Source organism: Calliphora vicina, chromosome 5 (assembly GCF_958450345.1).
Source record: "Calliphora vicina chromosome 5, idCalVici1.1, whole genome shotgun sequence".
Lineage (NCBI taxonomy): Eukaryota > Metazoa > Arthropoda > Insecta > Diptera > Calliphoridae > Calliphora > Calliphora vicina.
In genome coordinates this window covers 46,472,422-46,497,336 of record NC_088784.1, presented here as the reverse complement: position 1 = coordinate 46,497,336, position 24,915 = coordinate 46,472,422, and the positions used below count along the sequence as shown (strand labels likewise).

The 24,915-nt window shown below is 34.8% G+C and overlaps 2 protein-coding genes across 2 annotated transcripts in view; one reads left to right on the top strand and one right to left on the bottom strand.

Annotated features, from left to right (window-relative positions):
- The window catches only part of mAChR-A (muscarinic Acetylcholine Receptor, A-type), a 60,591-nt gene that overhangs the window by 9,314 nt on the left and 26,362 nt on the right, over nt 1-24,915 (bottom strand). The window contains exons 2-3 of the mRNA XM_065513791.1: nt 4,127-4,310; nt 3,930-4,066 (exon numbers count right to left, since the gene is read on the bottom strand). Of these exons, the coding sequence (XP_065369863.1) occupies nt 3,930-4,066; nt 4,127-4,310 (321 nt within the window). The remainder of the gene's footprint in view (nt 1-3,929; nt 4,067-4,126; nt 4,311-24,915) is intronic.
- The window catches only part of LOC135959717 (uncharacterized), a 31,242-nt gene continuing 22,242 nt past the window's right edge, over nt 15,916-24,915 (top strand). Inside the window, exons 1-2 of the mRNA XM_065510745.1 lie at nt 15,916-15,978; nt 16,043-17,162. Coding sequence (XP_065366817.1) covers nt 16,113-17,162 — 1,050 coding nt within the window. The 5' untranslated portion in view covers nt 15,916-15,978; nt 16,043-16,112. The remainder of the gene's footprint in view (nt 15,979-16,042; nt 17,163-24,915) is intronic.

The window sequence follows — 24,915 nt, the reverse complement described above, 5'->3', positions numbered from 1 at the left end:
TTCTTTTTATTTTTAATGCTATATTACGACTTGAATATTATCCTCCAGAATGGAAGGTTTCACTGATTACCATGATACCCAAGCCGGGAAAAGATCACACAAAAGTAGAATCATACAGACCCATCAGCCTATTGTCTAATATATCAAAGCTATTTGAGAAGATACTTATGAACAAGTTGTACCCGATGTTAACTGAAAACAATTGTATTCCGAATCATCAATTTGGATTTAGAAGAAAACACAGTACTATCGAACAAACCCATAGACTTGTAAATATGGTGAGAAAAGCGTTTGAAGAAAAGAAATACTGTTCTGCACTCTTCATCGACATCTCTCAAGCGTTTGATAAGGTATGGCATACTGGATTAATATACAAATTGAGTCAAAATTTACCGGCAAACACACATAAGCTGTTGGAAAGCTATTTAACTGGTCGAACATTTAAGGTTAAAGAGGGAAACTTTTTAAGTACTGCACAACCCATTGAAGCTGGAGTCCCCCAAGGCAGTATCCTGGGACCTTTTTTATATTTGATGTATTCGTCTGATATGCCAACTAACAATCGCACTCATACATCAACATTTGCTGATGATACTGCTATTCTAAGCATTCATGAAAACCCTCAAGAAGCGTCTCGTTACTTACAAAACCACATATTTGAATTAGAAAAATGGTTAAAACAATGGAAAATTAAAGTCAACGAGCAAAAATGTACACACATTACATTTACATTGCGTAGAGAATCATGCCCCCCTATTCATATCAATAACCAAACAATAATTCAACAATCGGAAGTGAAATACCTCGGAATACATCTCGATCGTCGCCTTACATGGAAAAGTCATATAGATGCAAAGTTGACTCAAATGAAATTGAAATCAATTCAAATTAATTGGCTTATTGGCAGAAACTCCACGCTTAGTTTAGATTGTAAACTTCTACTTTATAAAATGATCATAAAACCGATATGGTGTTATGGCATACAGTTATGGGGCACGGCCTCAGCGTCAAATGTAGAAAAAATCCAAAGACGCCAAAACAAGTTTCTAAGAATGATCACAGTTGCCCCCTGGTATATCAAAAACGCGAATATACACAAAGATCTAAACGTGCCCATTGTAAAAACTGAAATCTCGAAAAACGTACAAAAATATTTAAAAAAAACTTGAAGTTCACCCAAACCCGCTGGCCCGCAACATACTAGATAACCGTGGCCACACTCGATTAAGAAGGAGGGACACCGCAGACCTAATCTAGAAGGAAGAATGCCAATTTCGGAGTTTGTCATTAGATGAAATGCTTCGTTTTCCAATATTCCGGTCTAAAATTTCCGACAGGAGCTCTATTGGGTTAAGGCCTGTAGATTACGGATTAATATAACTGCTTAGGCACGTTATAAAATAGTCACTCCTTAACAATTATTGCTGTGTGCTTTGGGTATTTGTCTTTCTGAACGTCCCATGGTGTTACAGGACCTAATTTTTCAGCACTTACTTTCAGATTGTCCTTTAATATTTGTAAGTAGTCTCGGATGTTCATTGTAATTGCAATGAATACAAGATTCCCAAGTCCTTCAGCTGACATACAGCCCACACCACTCCCACACCATCAAAGACTCACCGCCATGGTGTTGGACTTTAGCACAGTTTTGGTAGCCGTTTAACCTAATATTTACTGGTTCAATTAAAATAGAGTGTACAAATGTTAATAAGGATGATCCAGTCATTCAAACAAATATTTTGTATTTATAAGTACCGTCAGGTAGGAAAGGTCTAAAATGACACCACATATATATTTTTTTAACAACTTTTCATTGCAAAAAAAAACAATATCTCATTATATATTTTTTATTTATAGTAAAAACCTCATTTCAAATTTGTTAAAACCAATTATTATATTAGTAATACTAGAGAGTCCGAACATGGGACGTTGAATATATTAAAAAATATTAAATATTGTTAAGTAGTGTTTATTATAGTGTAAATATTCTTGTTTTGTATTCAATAAACGTTAAAAAAAATAAAATATAGTTTTTTAAAGAACTTAATAAAAATGTGTTTTTAAACGGTCCGGCTTACTAACGGTTATGACTACCCCGAACATATTTTGAGAAACATCATAAAACCAACCAAGGTTTATTTTGGAGTGAGTTGCTCTAGTATATATTAGGGTATTCAATTAATGGGGTTTCTGGTTTAATCGGTTAATCGAGCAAATAATTAATCGAGGTTTAGATTTATTCGGTTAATATTTTTTTCATATATTTTATCAGTTTTCAAAAAAGTTAATTATTTTTTGTGTGAGAGTGTTTTTTTTGTAAACATCAAAATTCAAATTCATGTTTTCTCGTATATTTGATAAGTAAAAATTTGGGTTAAATAAAGATTATAAAGATATTAAAATCTACTATTTATATTTCTGAAATCGCATGATTTGTTGAACATTTATTTAAGAAATAGATGTCATAAAACATTCAAAGACGTTTTTCTCGAAACGCCTTTTTTTGACTTTTTCGACTTTTGCAGCAAATGAGCGATGTGTGAGATGTTTAGGGTTTTAGTGAGATCTTCTGAAATAATCTTTTATAAAAAGAAAATAATTTAAACGATTTTTTTCTTTAGATTTAATAAAACTTTTCTTGGAAAAAGCTCTCTCGCTGATTGTATATGTTGGAGAAATCAAAAGCATGATAAAGAATATTCCTTTTTGGATTGTTTTAGATTTTGATTAATTTAATAGTTTCGTTTATTTATGATAAAAAAACACATTTAAAAAAAGTTTCGTCTATACATGTAAATACAAACAAAGTTGCAAAGACATGTAAATTAAATATGTCAGTTGTTATACATACTCACTAATCATGTTCATTGGATGTTCAAAAAATATATAATTTTAACTAGCTGAACCCTGTCCGCGTTGCTGGCCCTTACAATAATTCTGTTTTATATTGCATATCGATTTGAATATACAGTGTTGGACAAAAAAAGGACGGACTCCCCCGACCTGACATCGCACTGGAAACACTGAGGTGGTCACTTGACAAAGTTGTAGCATTTATTTCTCGAATGAAAAAATAAAAATAATTTTTTGAAAATTTTTTTTTTGTTGGATTTTTTTAAACTTTTTTTTATTTTCTGACCTTGAAATCATTAGGTATAGTGTCATTAGCGGTATAGTGTAAACATTTGATTTTACAACGCCCCTCCGCCCACAGACCGAAAATAAAAAAATCTGAAGATTCACTAAAAATTTGATAAAAATCGGTTCAGCCATATCTCCGGAGCCACTATGGCGATTTCGTGCAAACTTCACATAAACCATCTACAGACCATCCGTACCCTGAAATTTTGGTTGAAATCGGTCGACCCGTTTTGGCAGTTAGTGGTGACATCAAAATGTACACTTCTTTTTATATATAAGATTTGAAATTTGTATTTGAATTGAAAGGGAAACATAAATACAAAAATTTTTTTTAAAGTGCAAAAAAAAGGAATTTCAGTTAATCGACACAAATTAATCGGTTTATTTGTTATTTGAAAATGGGCATTTTTAAATTATTCGAACAGTTAACCGTCCAAAATTAATCGGTTAACCGATTAAAGGTTAATCGATTTAATACCCTAGTATATATACATTAGGATTATAACCAAATTTTGACCCCGCGATGGCAAATGGTGTGTTATTTACGATAACATTTTTATCGGGTGGTTTTGTAATAAAAACCTCACCTCCAAAATCGATTTTTTAAAGTCATAATTTTCTTAAATTTGTATTACTTTTTTTATTTTTTTATTGTAACTTTTTTGACAACTGCGAAAAAGTAATATCATCTTTTGAAAATAACTTTCAATGGTGTATTCGACTATGCTAGGGCCAATTTGATATTTGCAAAAAATGTAAATGTAAAAAAATGTAAAATGTAAACATACCCAATATCAGATGGATCTTCTTGTTCATATGGATAATCATCTGAGTCCTCACGCCCTGAGTGCCACCACGCGATGCACCATTCTTTTATGCTACCAATGCATGGATATGTTTTTTTTTTAATTTTTATGCTTTTAATCTAAATGAAAGGAACAATTTAATTAATGTATTTTGTTTAATATACACATTAAATACGTACACTTGATTTTCTGGAATTCATTCCTTGGTAACTGGAATCAACAATCATATTCGGCATGTAAACACTTTCAGCATCCGCGGAAGATTCAGATCTTGGACGCCTCCAAATGTCATGATCATTTGCGTTAGCACCTAATTGTGATATTGACAGCATTCCAGTATGATTTATAACAGTATTTTCGTCACTAAAAATTAAATATAAGTATTTACAATTATGATAACGTCTAATTTTTCTATTTATTTATTTAGCATCATCAGGAAAACAGTTTAACAAATTAATTATAACAACAAATTGTTTTTTCAATTAGGTTTTGGCCTCGCAGTTACCCATGATATAACAAATACAAGGTAGTTTCATTTTCTCTTTATGTCAACCTAATTAAGCATTTGACAATAAAGGGGATTTGAAGTTTATGTCTAAAACAAAGCTACCATATTCATTAAACTTAATCCGATTTTTGCCTTTATTGAAGTATAGATACTTCAAATATAAATAAAATAAAAAAATATTTTATTCAAAATATTATTGTGCGTTTATCCTAGGTATTGAACAGCAACACAATTCTGGCCAAGGTTTTCAATTCCTGAGTATCGTTAGCATAATGATTTAGTTTATGCATGATTGTGGTTATATCTGCAACTAAATCACAAAGCTGTTTGCCAGCACAAACCTCTTGCACCTCCACGAATAAGAGAACAATTTTACGAATGTACAACCGTTTGTGTAATCTCTTAATAAGATTTGAGAGACAATTTCATTGGGACAACTGTCAGATAAATGGTATGATGAATGATACAGTGGAATATTTGACGATATTCTACTATATCATTTAACAGCTGGCTCTGTTGTGGTTTTATCTTCTTACCCGTTACCAAAGATTCTAAAAGTCTCCGGCAATGCAATGGAATTGTCCCTTTACGCTGCGCTTTACCTCAATAAACTCCCACAGCCCTGCACACTATCAGCTTGTTCACGCTCTATAGTTTTCAATATAAACTCCAGGAACTTGCCATAATCACCAACATCCCGAGCAATAATGAAAAACGGCATAATTGGTAACACGTTCTTCATAGCGTCTCTCGTCCAGCAAGGGTATACAATTGAAGACAAAGCATATATTGCGTTTCAAATAAAGCTTAAGAACCATAAATAGATAAACGAAAGACACTAAAAGTTCACTCCAATTGGTTAACATCGTGACTATTGATCAAACATATTATTAGGGATAAAAGTCTTCTCTCAAATATCTAGCCAACAACAAAGTAGTTTCAGTAAAGACTGCAGTAACACGTTTGTAGCATAGGCTAGTTTTATAAAAGAAAGTCGACCACAAAATCCTTTTGATGCAACAGTTGCGGCAACGTTAGAATTCCTCTGATAAATTTAAAAACATCCATTTTTTTAAAGTCTGATTGAAAAAGGTATCACTATCTTCGGGCAGCTCTTAATTTATCCGTTAGATTAATCCGTTTTTTATTTATTTTAAATATAAATTACAGTATTGTGAACTGTTACATACTACACATATTTCATTGAAAATTTCTCGGAGTATTGTAACCTTTTTCTAAATGTGGCAACGCTCCACTGAATATTTACAAATAAAATAAACTTCAAAAATCCCCTTTCTTGTCAAAAAAATATAAATGAAACTACCTTGTAATTTTTTATATCATGGCAGTTACCTATCTAGTTGTCATCTATGTACGTTTTATTCAAAAGTTAAAAGTATAATGAAAATAGACTTGCCACCTTTTGATATTTCCAAAATGGGACAACACTGATCAGAGAAAAATTCAAACAAATTCGTTTATAATTATTATTCAATTTTATTTATTAAAATCAATTACAGAACATATATATATATGCATTTAATATACAGGATAATATACATATATATATATATATGTATGTATATTATTCTGTTGTTCCTATACACTCATATAAAAATGCATCTTCATATTGATGATGCCCTATCATCAGAATTTTGATATCAGTGTTATGACAAATGATATCAATGAGACAAAAAGATACATCAATATTGTTACGTTTTAACCTTTTCAAAACGCTGGTTTATTTCCTTTAAATAAACAGGATACTTTTGATTGCAAATAAAAGCCGTTTAGTAGTTTGAAAATTGTAACAACTCTTTATTTATTTGAATATGTACAACAACAGAATTAAATAGTCATTCAATGCTTTTTTATACACGTTTATAAATTCGCAGAAATACAGACACACTTTATAATGTGGCACTCAGTAGATGTTTCTTCAAATAGCGTCTCTAATAAACTGACCAACGACTGCAACCTCTGCCACTATTTATAACACTGCCATCTGCACTCTAGATTGGTCTTTAACTGTCAAAGTTTGAATATTCTAGATCTTACTAATACATACGCCATCTGTGGTGTACTTTCTACAATGTTCTTTAACTGCATATTCGAATTCGAATATACGGTCACAGCAAACAGCATTGCAAACTTACGATCAATGTTCAACTGAAAGCTTTTATTTAATAATGCCCACAGATATGTTACAGTTTGCTATTACAGCACTGTTATTTGAAAGCATTATGCTACTTTTAAATCAGCCCTTAAAATCGTTATATTTGAATTCAAGTACAATTTCGTAACACTGCCCCCCGCTTAAGCCTGTTCGTCCCGAATAGGCATAGATTCACTTCTCCCATAGGCAGCTAGTCGTTTCAGATGTCCAACCTTAATTCCCGATATCGGTCTTCCACATTTCCGTATTCTATAAACCATGTCGTCCAATTTCTTAACTGCCCTATGCGGACCTTTGCAGTGATTCCTTAATTTGGATGACAAACCCTTATTACATTGTGAGCTATATCTGGTTTTCATTTGGTCATTTGTCATTTTAATTCGTCTCCGAACGAGTTCATGCATTTCTTTTTTTTGCTGAAGCACCTTCACCCATCTTTGAACCCGGCCGGATGATATTTTCTCTGCGGAGCAAACCAAGCACTCCAACAGGAACCATTCTGTCGTTGCACTGTTCAACGAGGGCCTCCATTGTTACACCAACAAACCATTGTCTATACAATCCTCTACTTCCCCACGGGCCCATACCAAATCCTCTGACTGCGGTGGCAACCTTTTGTGCTCAACAAAAACTAACTTTCTTACTTGAGACTTGCTCTCATATCCGACGTCAAGGGGTATTTTAACATTTCGCCAATTCATGACTTTTTGTCCAAAGTAATGCTGTGGTTAATCATGAAGTCTGCACCAATGATTACTTCGTCCACAATATCGGCAACAACAAAGACATGATTTACGCTAATACCACCAATAGTTAGTTTCACATTAACTTTACCATGGACAACGGCAGGTTCTCCAGTAGCGGTGCGTAGACTTACATTGCAAATTGGTTCCATCGATTTCTTTACTAAATCTGTTCTGATGATAGACTGCGACGCTCCCGTGTCCATAGTAAGGATGTGCTTCCGGCCGTTGATGTACCCACTATCAGTAAGATTGTTATTTTCCTGCTGCAGTACTGATATGGAGATGGTAGGGCCATCAGGTGTGGGTGTCAGATCCTGTCCCTCAGTGCAAGCTCGCTTTAAAGGTGGCTCCTGTAATGCTTGATGATTCGCCAGCTGGTTATTTCTTGATGCTGAAACATATCTGATTCGCTTTATTGGTGCTCTGCAGTTTCGCTGAATGTGACCCATTTTTCCACAGTTATAACATTTAACTTTGGCTTTAGTTTGTCTCTTACTTAAAGCCTTTAAAACTGCCTCTATTAATTCCTTTAATTCGTTGACCATACTTCTATCATTTTCAGCACATACACATCTGAGGCTTTGAAATTATCTTTGCTGTTTCTTGTACCAGCGCGAATGAGACGGTTTCAAAGAATGATGACTTTGGTGTTGCACATACCGCATATTTTATCTCTGGATCGCGAATACCATTCACAAATGCCTCTATCTTCAAAAGCTCCATAATCGGATGGTTCTCCCCTGGATAAATAAGCTGTATCAAACGCTCGATTTCGCAAAATCTTGTAGCGTCTCATTGGCATTCTGCACTCTACCACGGAATTCCATTCGGTATAATTCTTTTTTATGTTCGCCACCGTACTTACGTTGTAGCGCTTCCATTATGTCATCATAACAATTTCTGTTGCTCGCTGGCACGCTTTCAAGAACTACCGCTGCATTTCCTTTTAAGGCCAATATTAATTCTATAGCTTTTTCTTCATTGTTCCACATGTTTCTAATGGCAACTGTATCAAACTGGAACTGGAAAACATTAAATGGTGTGGTGCCATCAAAACTAGGAGCCTTTATTCTACTCGATGTTTCTGAAATAACTCGCACCGGTCCGTCTTGGCATTGAAGATTATTAATTTTCCTTTCCAGATCGAGAAATTTATTATCAACTTTTTGGGATTGTTTTTCTAGGCCGTTCTCTAATTCGGACACGTTTTTGTCAAATTTGGATACTTGCATTTCAAGGTTATCTACTCTGCTGTTTATAACCACACAAAGTTCTTAAAGTTTCTCGTCTGTAGCTTTAGAAGTTTCTTGGATGGTTCTAGAATTTTCGTTCAATTTCGCTTCCAGGTTCTAGTTGTTTACTTTAGAAGTTTCTTGAACTTCTTTAACTTCAGACAGAAGTTTCTCGTTGGCTGTTTCCATTTTTTCCATCATAGCCGCGAACATTGTGCTTAAATCCAAGCTGCTTTTTGATTGCAAATAAAAGCCGTTTAGTAGTTTGAAAATTGTAACAACTCTTTATTTATTTGAATATGTACAACAACAGAATTAAATAGTCATTCAATGTTTTTTTATACACGTTTATAAATTCGCAGAAATACAGACACACTTTATAATGTACACAAATTCTCTTGAAAAACACAGCTCACTTTAAGGCACTCAGTAGATGTTTCTTCAAATAGCGTTTCTGATAAACTGACCAACGACTGCAACCTCTGCCATTATTTATAACACTGCCATCTGCACTCTAGATTGCTCTGTCAAAGTTCGAATATTCTAGATCTTACTAATACATAGGCCTTCTGTGGTGTACTTTCTACAATGTTCTTTAACTGAATATTCGAATTCGAATATACGGTCGCAACAAACAGCGTTGCCAACTTACGATCAATGTTCAACTGAAAGCTATTATTTAATAATGCCAACAGATATGTTACAGTTTCCTATTACAGCTCTGTTATTTGAAAGCATTATGCTACTTTTAAATCAGCCCTTAAAATCGTTATATTTGAATTCAAGTACAATTTCGTAACAATATAATGACGAACGTTAACATAAAATTTTGTCATATTTTGTGTGTCATCTATGCAATGATGTCAGTGACATCAATTTGATTACAAATTTTGTGTATTGTTAACAGGTAATGTATGAATAAAAACAACCCTGAAGGAAACCTTGGGACAAGTGTCTCCAAGTCACCAGTTTTGTCGACTATTTTGGTGACTTTTTAGCGACATTGTCTCAACGAAGCCTCAACGAAGGCGACTCTTCCATCTGTTATGAATTCATACCATTTCGTTTTTTAATTTGTTTAATACAACGTCAAATGTTAACAAAATATGCAGTTTCATTATTTACATATACTTCAGAAAAGTACCAAAAGTGTAGATTAGAATTACTAAAATGTACTAGTGAATAAGTACCTAGTCAATAGTAATATCGTCAGTAGTAACTTCCAATGAAACGCACATGTTAAATGTCTATAGTAAATAGCATTGTCTGGGGTAAAATAAGTCACTAGTACTGGTGACTGTGTCAATAGTAAGTCTGTATAGTTTCACTATTGACACTTCCTGCAGGGAAAATACGCATCAAGTAGTATTAGTGAAAATGTGTGTATGAAAATATGGTAGTATTAGTGAAAATGTGTTTGTATGTGTGACACCGACAACGCTTGATGAAAAATCAAAAACATTTTGATTTTTAGCTTGCTTGATGTCACTTTTTGATAGTGTATGGTGTTTTCTAGGGTATTCGATTTTTCTCTTGTTCGAATAAAACGAATAAGAGATTTTAACTTGTTCGAATAATTCGTTCATACGTTTAAAATTAAGAATCAAGAAGAGAGGGCTAGAATATCTAACGGAATTTATAAATGCCCCAAAATTATTTTTTTTGTCAACAGTTGAACAATTATTTATTAATGAATATTTTTTTTATTTTTCAGATTTCATAAAAAACATTATTGCCAAACGAATAAAATATATAAATTTAATGAAAAAATTAGAAGAAGAATTTATAAATTTAAAAAAAATTATATCTTGGCAGTAATAACATGATAATATCGTAAATCATAGACACAAACCACGTAACCCAGACGAAAAATATATATTGTCTTACTGAATCGTAAATTCGACTACTTTTCTTCTTCAGACAAGACGAAGCAATCGTCGAAGAGAATTGGGGTATTAAACACACCAGCTCGTTGTATCAACTGTTTAAAAAGCCAATTACAAAGGTTGTCAAATATACCAAAATTTGATTTCTAAACGACAAACTATTCGCAACCGCCAATCTAATTATGCCCGAGAAATTTCTAATAATTTTTCGCAATTTAACTCTACTAATACCCAAAGAACCAATCAACATACCAACAATCCATCTTATTCTGAAGTATTGAGAAACAACAACTCTGAAAACATTAATTCCAACACAATGGATAGAATCGAATCTATGTTAACAAATCTCCTTAATATGATCACTATGCTAATATAAAAATTATGCAAATAAATTTACGGTTTGCAATATGGAACGCCAACGGTCTTTCAAACCACAAAGAAGAACTTGAAGCATTTATACATATTAATCATATCGACATTTTTCTTATATCTGAGAGACATTTTACCAATAAAACACATTTCAAAATAAATGGTTTTGACCTTATTCCCTGTAATCATCCTGATAATAGAGCTCATGGTGGTTCAGCAATATTGGTAAAAACATCCATAAAATATACCATCCTAGATGATTATCAAAAACCTCACTTGCAAGCTGCCGGTATACGCATTAATTGTAATAATATATCAATATATTGAATTTATATCCCCCCAAGACATAATGTAAAATATGATGAAGACTTTTTTGACAGGATTGAAAGAAAATTCATTGTTGGTGGCGATTTTAACGCCAAACATCCTTGGTGGGGTTCCAGACTTACCAACCTAAAGGGAAAATAACTTTATAAAAGTGTAATTGATAATAATTTCTCGATTTTGACCTCAGGCAGACCTACATATTGGCCAAGTGATCCAAGAAAAATTCCTGACTTATTGGATTTTGTTATTTATTCCGGTATTCCCAGTAATTTGTTAAATATTTTAGATTCGGATGATTTAAGCTCATATCATTCACCTTTGATTGTAAATTATGACACTTGCTTACATAAAAATAAAAAGTATAAAGTCAAGTCAGCTCAAATTGACTTAGATTCATTTAAATACTGGTTAGAGAAAAATATAAATCTTAATATCAAATTGAAAGAAGCTGGTGATATAGACAATGCTGAAGATCTAACTAACCTCATCCATGAAGCAGCTTATTTATCTTCGCGAAATGAAGTTATGAATGATCGAAATAGAGTTTTGTTTTTGGCAGAAATAAGGAGTCTAATTAGAGATAAGAGGCGATTGAGACGAACTTTGAAAATAACAAGAAAGTTAGTAAACAAAACAGACCTTAACAGAGCAAATAAAGAACTAAAAAGTAAGTTACGTGAATATAAAAATTACCAACTCAGTAACTATCTTAAAAATATCGGTAACAAAATATTTAAAAAGACCTATCAAAAGGAATGTACCAATAAAATATCTAAATGGTGCTTGGTGTAAGTCTGACCTTAAAAAAGCTCAAGCTTTCTCAGAATATTTGGAGACAACATTTCAATCTTTTTCATTTAATGATGATAATGAAAAATTATGTTAATCAATTTTTGGATAGTGCTTGCCAAATGGATTTGCCTATCAGACATATTACTCCCAAAGAAGTAGAGCGAGAAATATCCATACTAAATGTCAAAAAAGCTCCAAGATATGATCAAATAGGATCAAAGGACATAAAAATATTACCTAAAAAAGCAATACTCCTATTAACTTTTATTTACAATTCCATTTTAAGGCTAAATTACTATCCATCACAATGGAAATGTGCGGTAATAATTACTGTGGCTAAACCGAATAAGCCCGAAAACAATATAAGTTCCTATAGACCAATTAGTTTATTGTGTACATTTTCAAAAATATTTGAAAAGATATTTCTGAAAAGACTTCAGCCAATTTTAGATATCAAACACATTATTCCGGAATGTCAGTTTGGTTTTCGTCAACAACATGGAACGCCCGAACAATGCCATCGAATTGTTAACATCGTTCAAAATGCCTTAGAAAGAAAGCAATATTGTTCTGCAGTTTTTTGGACGTTAAGCAAGCATTTGATAGAGTATGGCATCCTGGTCTTCTTTTTAAACTAAAATTACTTCTTCCTGCACCGTTTTATTTGCTTCTTAAATCATACTTAAGTGACCGTTATTTTTATGTAAAAACCAATAATACTACTTCTAATATATGTGAAATAAAAGCTGGAATACCACAAGGCAGTGTACTTGGTCCTGTTCCTTACACAATCTATACATCGGATATGCCTTTGACTGACGATGTTACAGTTGCAACACATACAGCTTTAATTGTAAATAGTGATTGTCCAACAAAAGCCTCAAATTTAATTCAAAATAATTTAGATAGTATTGCAATCTGGCTTAAAAAATTGGATATTTGTGTCAATGCTGAAAAATCTAATCATATAAGTTTTGCGTTAAGAAAAGGCGATTGTCCTCCAATTTTTTGCAATTTTGGTACCAAAAAATTATGATGTCAACAAGCTCAATTATGCTACTGAAACATTGAAGGTTGGATCACAGATAATGTTTCTCCGCAACATAAACGCGCCAAAATTATGCAACGGAACAGGATTAACCATCAAAAAATGTTCACCAAATTTAATTGAGGCAACAATCATCGGTGGCAGATTAAAATGCGAAGACGTAATGATTTCACGCATACCAAGATTTCCAACGACAAAGCATAAGGCCAATCGTTGACTATTGCTGGCTTATATTTGGAAAATTCATGTTTTGTATGTGGTTTGCTCCCGAGTAAATAAAAAAAAGAACGTATATCCCCTATCCTTAAGATGAATTCATAAATATAATATCCCATTTGCCTTAAATACATTCGTTTCTTTTTATTTAAGGGCATATCATGCCACTGTACTTATAGATATCTGCTACAACTTTGTCAAATGACCACCTCAGTGTTTCGGGTGCGATGTCAGGTCGGGGAAGTCCGTGCTTTTTTTGTCCGACACTGTATATTCAAATCGAGATGCAATATAAAACAGAATTATTGTAAGGGCCAGCAACGCGGACCGGGTTCAGCTAGTTATTTTATAAAAATTTATTTATTTTTGCATACACTAGCGAAAATGCTAGTGTACCAAACTGCAGGCTATTATTTTATTACTGTTATTGTGTGCATATTTAGTTTTAAAAGTTTGTTTGATTTTTCAAAAAATAGACCATCCCCTATTACGCCCCGTTTTCCAAATTTTGGCACAAATAACCATTTTTGCCCTATATGTCCCCAAATAGTTTGAGTGATTTTTCAAAAAACAGTTTTTTGAAAAATTTGTTCGAACACCTATCCGTACAGGAATAAAACAAATATGTCATTATAGTTCATAAAAAACCCAACATTTTCATTTGTTTTCTAAATTTTCCTTATAGCAAAATATAGCCAAGATCATCCCCCATCACAGCCCGTTTTCCAAATTTTGGCACAAATAACCATTTTTAACCAATAAGCCAAAAAGTCGTTTGAGTGATTTTTCAAAAAATAGTTTTTTTAAAAATCACCTATCACGCCCCGTTTTCCAAATTTTGGCGCAGACAACCATTTTTCCCGTATAAGTCCCCAAATAGTTTGAGTGATTTTTCAAAAAATAGTTTTTTGAAAAGTTTGTTCGAACACTTATCCCATATTGGGCGGCTGGTGGTCTGCGTCTGTTTCTCCAATGGGGCGGCAGTTATCTCAACACCTGGCAGCAGGTATAAAATGCAAGTAATTGTCCATCAGGACACATGGAAGAGGATAAGGCATGCCCCATGTACCCGGTCGGGGGCTTCATAATCTCCGGGGACCCTACTCCCACAGCGATGGTTTCGGGCTGTGGTGAGTCGAATGCTACTGCAACTCAGGCTAGTCAGGTGATCACACCGGGCCAGACTAGTCTGCATGCTACTGGTGTCGCAAGAGGTCAATCTGGCATACCCAGATTGGCTGATTGTAAAAAATCCAAGGCAATAGGTGGTAGTGACCTAAGCGGTGAGGTACCTCTGGACTTCTCTCCAAGTACCTCCAAAGCCGCGAAAGCCCAAGGCGGCTAAACCCCCTGTTTCGGGTGCCTCTAAGGGGGAAGCGACTAAGTCGCCCCTCACGGATGCTTCCCATATGCCAACTGTGCGCTCAGGTCTTGTGAAGGAATCCTCCTGTCCTGAAGACGCATCACCCCTGGCCAATCCCGGCTCTGAAACTAACCCCAGGCATAAAAACCCTGCTAGAAGGGCTGCTACCACCAGGCGTTCCGCTTACCGCTTTGTTGAGGCACTTGGCTCGAAAAAAGTCGAGGATCTCACTAAGGAGCAACAAGCTTCGCTTTCCTGGGCGAAAGCCTATATTGCTGGTCTCAAGACCGCTCCTCCTTCTGCTGAATTACCAGCGGGGCCTAAACGGCAACGTTCAGAGGAGGATACAGCGACCAAGAGCCAGCAACCGGGACCTAAACGTCCCAAAGCGGCACAAAGGTCGTTAGCTAAATCCTTTAGCGAGATTGTCAAAGACAGTCTTGTTAGGGCGGTTATCGACCGGAGTGCGAATGACGGATCCATATCTCAATTGAATTGGGATATGGTGAAGCAAAAACTGGTAGGGGTGTTTTGGAAAGTTCTCAAAGAGAACCCAGGCACTCCTCCACAATGCGATGACGCTGGTTGGTACCAGGGTCACGTAAAACTTATGTCTTGTGTAGATGAACGCTCAGCGTTGCTACTAAAGACTGCCGTCGCATCACTGGGTGAGGTTTGGCCGGGGTCTAGGCTTGAGGTGGTATCTGTGAGTGAGATACCCCGAAAGCCTAGATCCATAGCTAAAATACCAGCTGAGCCATCTAGCCCGGAGGAGATCTTGGAGATCCTTCAGTGCTGTAACCCACAGCTTCCAACTCAAGACTGGAAAGTTGTTAAGGTTACGGACGCTGAGGGCTCTTCAAGGAAAGCGATCGTTGTCCTGAATAAGGACTCTTTGGGGCCGCTAAGGAAGGCACAAGGGAAGGTCTACTATGGATTTGGTACGATCATCCTGCGTGTCTACCGTAGCGACAACAAAGGCGATACATCCTCAGGTGATGTAAAGCCCATGCTCTCGGAAGAGGGCATGGATTGCAATGACGCCACTGATCCAGCCGACACTGAAGATACCAACTCAGTCTCCGAACTAGTTGGTACATTCTTTGAACGGATGGATGAGGTGGTGGACGAGGACGCCCTCCTGAATTCTGACCAGGAGGACGCCGACGTCACTATTGTAAAAATGGAGCATGGTGAGGGTGACCCAGATAAACCTTCACCACTCTAAAGCAGCATCAGCTGCACTGCTCCTCCGAATTGCTCAGAACGGGGAGGAGCTAGTCATGGTCCAGGAAGCTTGGATCCATCAGGACCGTATCTGTGGACTATGTTTGAAGGGCTATAAGCTCTACTTCGCTAAAGGCGCAGGTAAAATTAGATCCTGTATATTGGCTAAAAGCTCTTTGAAAATCTTCATTCTGTCTGATTACAGTAATGAAGATACAGTAGCAGTCTCATGGGAAACTAATGAAGGCTGTTTGTTATGGCTGATATCCAGCTACATGGCGCATGACCACGGGGAGCATCCACCAAACGATGATATCCGTAGTGCTGTGAAAAAGGCGAATGAGTCCAGGATACCATTGGTTATCTGTGCTGACGCTAACTCGCACCACATTGTATGGGGTAGCAGCGACACCAACACAAGAGGTGAGAGTCTTTTCAGTTTCATACTTAATAGTAGTTTGGAAGTAGTTAATAGAGGTTCAGAACCTACCTTCATTGTTTCAAACAGAAGTGAGGTACTAGACTTAACACTTGTGAGTGCTGAGCACCACAGTATGATTAACAATTGGGCTGTCTCCGACGACTGCTCTTTTTCTGATCATCTATATATTGATTTCAATATCAGTGTAACTTATAGGAATGATAATACCATTCTAAATAGGAGGAAGACCAATTGGGAGTTGCAGAGTGATGTACTCTCCCGGTCTCTACCAAACCCGCCCACTATTGAAAATAGGGACGATATTGAGGTAGCAGTTGAGGCACTTACAGAAGCGTTCCAATCAGCTACTAATTTGGCCTGTAAGCCGAATATCTGCAGGGGTAGGAATAAGCCACCCTGGTGGAACCCTGAGATTGCACACGCAAGAAGGGCGTGTCGTAAATTGTTCAACGAGGCAAAGAGGCTGGGTAACTGGCCGGAATATAAGTCCTCAGTGAACCACTTTAAGAACCTTACGAGGAATGCGAAAAGGAAAGCCTGGAGGGACTTCTGTAGCGGCGTGGAAGGATCCTCTGAGACTAACCGATTACGTAAAATTCTATCAACTTCACCGGTTGTACCAAGCTATATCCAGAAACCCTGTGGTAGATGGACTCTGAATAGTAAGGAAACACTTGAGGTCCTATTAGATACTCATTTTCCAGGTTGCCTTCCAGTCGATGATGAGACTATGAATGGGGCTGCCGATTCTGTTGCTCCGGGTGATAACTCTGTTCCGATAAACAGGGATAGAATCCAATGGGCAATCAAAAGCTTCGACCCGTTTAAATCTCCTGGGCCGGATGGCATTATTCCTGCTGATCTTCAAAAGAACGAAGAAATAGTTGTACCATGGCTCATTAGAATATACACAGCGTGTATTAGATGGACCTATATCCCCACATGGTGGACGAGATGCAGAGTAGTCTTCATTCCTAAAGGTGGTAAGGCGACTCACACTAAACCAAAGGATTATAGGCCAATTAGCCTTGCATCCTTCCTGCTGAAAACCCTAGAAAGGGTGATTGACGTATATCTGAGAATGACCATTCCGTCGGAACTCATCTCTAAATCCCAACATGCCTACACCAAAGGCAGATCTGTGGAAACAGCACTACATTCGCTAGTTGGCTGATGAACTGGGAATTGATCTATGTGTTCGCCGACTAGTCGAAAAGATACTCGGTTATAGAGTCATTTGTGCTACTTTAGGTGGTGTAAGTGTTTTAAAAGTGGCCAATCGTGGAACCCCGCAGGGGGGTGTTTTATCACCACTTCTGTGGAATTTGGCTATGAATTCCCTGTTGATCAGGATGGACAACAGAAGGATCAAGATAGTCGCATATGCTGACGATGTTGCAGTTTTTATATCTGGTAAATTTCTGGATACAATATCCAGTTGTATGGAATCAGCATTAAGTACACTGAGTGAGTGGAGTATTTCATGTGGACTTAGTGTGAACCCACAAAAAACGGAACTGGTTCTCTTCACTAGGAGGTATAAGATCGATGACTTCAGACCACCTAGACTGAATGGAATCAGTCTTGAGATTAGAGATAATGCGAAGTATCTTGGCATCATTCTAGATAAAAGATTGTCCTGGAATTTGAATATTCAAAACAGGATTAACAAGGCTTATGTAGCCATCTACTCCTGTAAGAAGGCAATTGGTACAAACTGGGGTATTATGCCGAAGGGTATCAGTTGGATCTTCAAAGCAGTTGTTAAACCCATCTTGTTCTATGGAGTGTTGGTGTGGTGGCACGCCTTGGATAATGCTACTCACCGTAAGGCTGTGGAACGAGTTCTCAGGACTATTGCGATACTGATTACAGGCGCTATAAGGACTACCCCCTCTAAGGCACTTTTTACTATCCTGAACTGGTTACCAGTTGATTTGATGGTGATACAAATGGCTCTCAACTCTGCTGTGAGACTAAATTCTGGATGTTCGTGGTATGGTAAAGATCATGGGCACTCTAAGATACTGAACTACTATGGGTACTTACATAGTAATGTCGATTACTGCATCGCAAAACCATTTTTCGATATGCATTTCCATATTAAGATCCCGAATAGGGATTCATGGCAGCGCGGACTCTTACCCCCTGATGATGTCATAAGGGTATTTACTGATGGCTCAAAGAGGGGCAATAGGGTCGGTGGTGGTTTCTTTATTGAGAACTATGGGATTAAATCCTATTTCAGGCTACCTAACTTCTGTACGGCTCTTCAGGCGGAAATTACGGCCATTAAACGTGCATCCAACTGGCTGAGGTTTTATCAAATATCTGGTGATATATGTATATTTACCGATAGCAAGGCTGCCGTTAAAGGAATAGCGGGTGTCTTTACGACATCTAGGTTAACCGAGGAATGCCGGGTATCCCTTAATGAGATAGCGAGACATTCTAGGATAACGCTTATATGGGTCCCTGGCCACGATGGTAATCAGGGTAATTGTATAGCTGACGAACTGGCCAAAATGGGGGCGATGATGGATGATGATGAGATCGACCCCTTTTCTGATATTTCCCTTGCTATATGCAAGATGGCTGTTCAGCGGACACTATATGAATCTGCACAAAGCAGGTGGACCAATGAGTCTTCCTGTGTTACAACGAGGTCTACTTGGCCCGTATATGATGCCAGCAGGACGAATCTACTTATGGAATTTCGTCGTGAGCAAATAAGGCTAATTGTCTCCTTCATTACAGGACACTGTATAATTGGGACACATGCTAGGAGATTGGGCCTACGGTATAATGACTACTGTAGGAGCTGCCATAATGAAGAAGAGGATGAGACGGTGTCACACCTATTCTGTCAATGCCCGGCTCTGATAAATCTGAGGGAACGCATCTTCGGAACACCATTCCTATCATGCTTAGATGAGCTATCAAGGATAAGTCTTAGACGAATCTACTCTTTCATCAGAGAATCTGGTTGGTTTAGCCTGGAAACAACGGACGTATAATTAATACCAAGATGTTTACCCCTTGGGTATCACAATGGGATCAGTTTTGAATGGACCCAAGTGAGCTGCTTGAAGAGTGGCTACCCATGGAACCTAACCTAACCTATCCGTACAGGAAAAAACCTGGAATGGGGGAATGTAGCCAAGACCTTCCTCTATCACGCCCCGTTTTCCAAATTTTGGCACAAGGTCCCATTTTTAAACAATAGGCTAAAAAGTGGTTTGAGTGATTTTTTTTGTATAAACGTTATTATTTGCTTTTGAAGCATACATAACATAAGTGTTTTTTAACATAAATTTTTTTTGTTTTTTGTTTGTTAGAGGCCGAAAATGCATTGTTAATTAACAGCTTCATATTAATTCAGTAATAATGTGTGCATTTAAACTTGGCAGCACTGAAAATTCGGTCTGTGAAGCAGAAAACCATAGACAACAACTAGATAGGTAACAGAGAGCCAAAAACCTAAGTCTGTTGTCAAAAACCTAATTCATGAGAATGTATTGCATGTATTTTGTTATTGTATCACCCGTATGCAAGGTTGCCAACTCTTCAGCTCTGAAAATGGCTAGATTTTGAATTAAAAATGGCTAAAACCCAAAAATAACTGAATACAAATTCATAAATATTACATTTCTTGCCTCCATTACCACGAAGTCTGGTTATGTATTAACTAATAGCTATACTGACAGTTTTCAAAAATAATTTTTGGCGACTTCGTGCTAAACCCCATAGCAGATTGGGGGTTAATCTGCTTTCTCAATCTCCGGTTATCGTTTTTCGTAACGATATACTTCCAATTAATAGAATTTTTGTATGAGAACTGTCAGTATGTCGTCACGATAAAAAATAATCAGAGATTGGGAAATGGGGATAAATATTGTAATATCAATAATTTATTATTCATTTTTGATAAATTAAACAAATTTCTGGGCACTTACATTCAAAATGGGATCCATTGAGGAAATGCAAAATTGATTTTTGAATATGCCTGATGTGTTTGCTTTGGAAACAATTTCGAAGCCTGTTTTCAAAAAAACCAATAATGTTCTCATCAAATCTTTGTCATTTGATAAAAAAATACTGTTTTATTTTTAAAAAATTCCAAAAATGTTCAAGAAAAGTATAAAATAAAAAAGGGTAAGACAAAATAAAATGGATAGATCTTCCGGCTAGATTAAATCTAGCCATTTTTTTATGGCTAAATGAAAATAAAATCGCTAGATCTAGCCGGACCTTGCCCGTATGTGTGAAAAGAGAGTAATTTTTCCATATATATTACTCTCTCCTTCCGTTCTATGTGTTTATTCCATGATAAAAATATAGAAGGTAGTTTCAATCAAATTTTTTTTTTTTCAAATAAGGTTTTTTGAAGTTTCCTTATTTTGTGAGCATTATAAAAAGCGTTGCCACATTCCTAAAAATGATTTTTATTTTAGAGAAATTTTTTACAAAAAATGTGTAATTTTTAATTTAGTATTTAAATAAAAATGTATTAAGTATGTTGTCCTAACATTCGCTTACTTATAAATAAAACACGTTGACTATTTTTATAGGTATATTAAGTAAGAATTTTTTCATTTTTTTTTTTACTATGAACATATTTTGTATCTTTTAAATGGCGGTTTAAAAACCGAATTCGAAAATATGTTCTCCCAAGATAAAACCTTTTAACAATTTTTTTATCCAAATTTGGGCTACCTGACAAAGAATTTTCATTAAATTTTAAAAAAATTTAATTTAAACGTTCCAAAAGGCTTAAAAAACTGGTGTTTGGTTTGTAAAATCCACCCTCTGACAATAAATTTGTATATGTATAATTTTCTATCCAATCTCACACGTTTTGTATTAACTGAAATATTGCTTTTAAGGAAATGGTCGGAGCACACCATTGACTCTTTTGGCAAATCTTCTTCGCAAGTTTTACATACATCCAGTCACTGTTGTCGTTTGTTAGGTAATGTAGGGACTTTAAAAAAATTTACATTTGAATTTTTGCAAAAATATTTGGTATTTTCGCAGTTGGGGAAAATGCAACTCATGTTTGTTAAATCTTAAAATAATGTTCACAAATTAGCTTTGAAATATTTGAAAATGAAAATCTTACCTTTGATCCCAATTTCATAGTAAATATTTTTTATATTTTTTTAAATATTTTTCAAATTAATGAAAATTATGTATTAATTTTTCACAAACTTCAAAGAATATATGGGAAAATTTTTAATTAATATGGTATTACTATTTTAACGAAAACGTCAAAATCCTTAAGCATGTCAGACGTAGAATTTTAAAAAATAAAGAGAGAATGAAACTACCTTCTATTTTTCTACTATGGTTTATTCTATGCAGAAAACACTCAATTTTCTCTGCTGCAAATTATTCTCAGAGAGTATTTTTTATTTACTCTCTTCAAAATGAGTAAAACCCAGTCAAGGAGTATCTAATAAGGTGACGTCGAAAAGCCAGCTGACTATTTTTTGCTCGATTTGTTTTTTCACTTCTAGCTGTCAAAGTTTGTTTACATTTCTTTATTAATTTAAATTAACGTTTTTGTTTTCTTTTAATAAAAAATATTAAATAGTAGAAAAGTGAATAATTGATAATATAAAAGTGAATGGAGTACTTATTGAAAGTAAATTTCACGTATTTATTTATTTTCACCCCTGTTTTTGATTTTTGAAGTCTGCTGTTGTTTATCTGTTTGACAGCTAGCAAATAATTTTACAAAAAAAAAGTACATGTTGTTTTTGGTAAAGTTGTATTTGTTGTAGAATTGGGTATACCTGTAAATAAATTTGCCTTGAACCCAGTGTTGCCAGCAAGAAAATTATAAACTACACATGCCCCATACTTACATTACACATTCGACAAAAAATTACACATGTAAATAAATTTTCATGATCAATGAATTTGTTGGTGGTTCTTTTGTGAATACAAGATTTTTAAAATAGTACATTCATGAATTCAAAATGTTAGTCACAGTGGACTCTGGGATGGTTGGAGCAAATACGACCATTTTAGTGACAATGGACAAAATTGTGGATTATTTTCACTTGCGGTGATTTCAATTTATCCAGGAATTGGATAACTAGGGGTATAAAAGCAAAGTCAGCAATCTGTATTTTATTCGTGAAATTATCGAATTTAATGAATGATTGTGATCCGTCAATATGCTGATACCAAATAATCCCGTAATTTCAACAAATAGGTATAACGGTGTAAAATGCCTGCAGACAAATTTATCGAAACGGAAACTTGACACTAATTTCAAATCACTAAATACCATAAGTAACTGCTTTGATAGATATACTTTTTCAGTAAATACTTGTAATGCATGAGTAAAGTAAAAAATTTATAGAATTTGTCTATCAAATACTCAAAAATAGGAAAATGTAAAAAAACACATTTCCAGTAAAAACTTGTAAATAAACCAAAAATACTAAATAGTAAGTCAATTTTAATTTGCATTTAAAATAGGCATACAATAACATAAACACAAAACAGTTGCAGAATTTCATACTGGATAATTCTTATAAGTAGAAAAACTAACTAACAACAATTTGTAAAACATTTTTCTTTCAAAAATTCTTACGCTTTTTATTTTTTGAAAGTTTTTAGAGTAAATTTTCCAGAAATAATTAGTAAAAATGTGTAGTTATTGAAGAGCCTTTATATGAATAATATTTGTCCTTGTTGAAATTTAATGTCTTTAATTTAAACAAAAATTTAGTTTCAATTACTAATTATAGACAAATCAAACTATCTCAAGCGTCCATTTGTTATCGTATTTATCTGCAAACCTCTATGTTAATTTGGTTAAAACTTGCTTCATATCTTCATCTAATTCCAATATACTGAGTAACAAAACATATAGAGTAAGTTCGGGTAATGTGGTATACCTATTTTTTATTTGACTATAATTTTAAAATCTTAATTCGATTGGAACAGTTCTCAGCTGGTGTTCTACTACAAGTGTTAGGTTTACATCCATGAAAGTAAAAAAGTCTTTTAAGTTCAAGTTTAGAGAAATTTGGGAAAAAGAGAAAAAGCCCATAAACAAGCCATTGAAAAAATTGGCGGGTAATGTGGTATACCATGTTCTTTTAATATTGTATACTCAACCACATAGCCGGTGCATAGTATTTTAATTTGTAAATGAGTTACGTTTTATTTAAATCATCTTCAATGGATTTAGTTAAATATGGCGGCTGACCAAGCTTACCAGAAGCTCCTCAATACATTTTCGCTTCGTAGGAGACATTGAATGACTGATGCGAAAAAAATGTCCATTTGTTGTTTCTAATAACTCATATAGCGTTCTTCAAACCTTCCGCTGCACATTTTCATACTTCACATCTTTCACATTAGCCAACCACGTGGTTTATTGAAATTATTATAAAATTAAACATATACACTAAATATGCTATATTGTTGCATGTGTTCTTCAATACCAAAATATTCCCATTTGACTTTAAAATTAAATTATTGAAGTTTAAAACACGTGATTTTAGAAAAAATTAATTTTTAACAGATCACAAAAAAAAGTCTACCACAAGATAATGCTGATTTTTTACAACTGACTATTTCCATGACCTGCAAAATTGAAGTACACTCACTCAATGTTAATTTTCTGAGATCAGAAAACTCTTAAGCTTGATACCGCTATTCCTATGCTCTATATGCCCGTCTATATCACATTACCCGAACTTACTCTAATATAATAAATTTTAGTGTAAATGGAAGACATTTTTGATCCAGTGTTTTAACTCTTCAGCAACAGAGTTCTGGAGGACTGAAAAATACTTTAAAGTGTCACGACTAAATAGTGATGATGTTTTATACTTTATCCGAATGTGGTGAGGTAAATTTAAGAAACATTGAATAATCCATGAATCATGTATTCAGTAAAAATCCAAAATAAAGATAAAAGACATACATTGACCATATATTTTTGGATATAATTGGAATTTAAAATTACACATGGATTACACATGCATTCAATTACCCATGGGCTACATATAAAAGTTAAAACTACACACAATATGTGTAATTACAAATAAAGTGGCAACACTGGTAAAACCAAAAAAGTTTGTTGGCCAGAGTTTGTTAACTTCTCGGGGGCAATAGATATTGTAAAAAACTAAGGTGTAGTCTTAAGACAACTCAATTTGTTTTTATAAATGGATTTTGATAGCTAAAAAACATACAATTGATATAAACTTCATTGTTGCATTGTATTTTATGTTTGGCGGTTTCTTTTATGTTTTTTCTTAAAACAAATTTCTTACTATGCAATAAAGCTCATACAAATATATTCAAACGATTTAATTTCATATAATTTATAAATTTTAATAATTGCAACTAAATATTTTTAATTTCCTTAATGGATCTAGAAGAAGCAACGTAAGGTTGAAGACAAAATAAATGGATTTCAATATGTAAAATATGTTTTTCATTGTGTTGCAGAATGAGTATAAAGCGCAAACCATATACAACAGCCTTCAGAGAAGCATGGACCAAAAGCGCAATTTACATTAAGACTTTTCAGACGTCTGTTTCTTCGAATTCCCATTTGAGAATCTTCCAAAAAATCATGAACATTTACACGGTGATTTTTTACA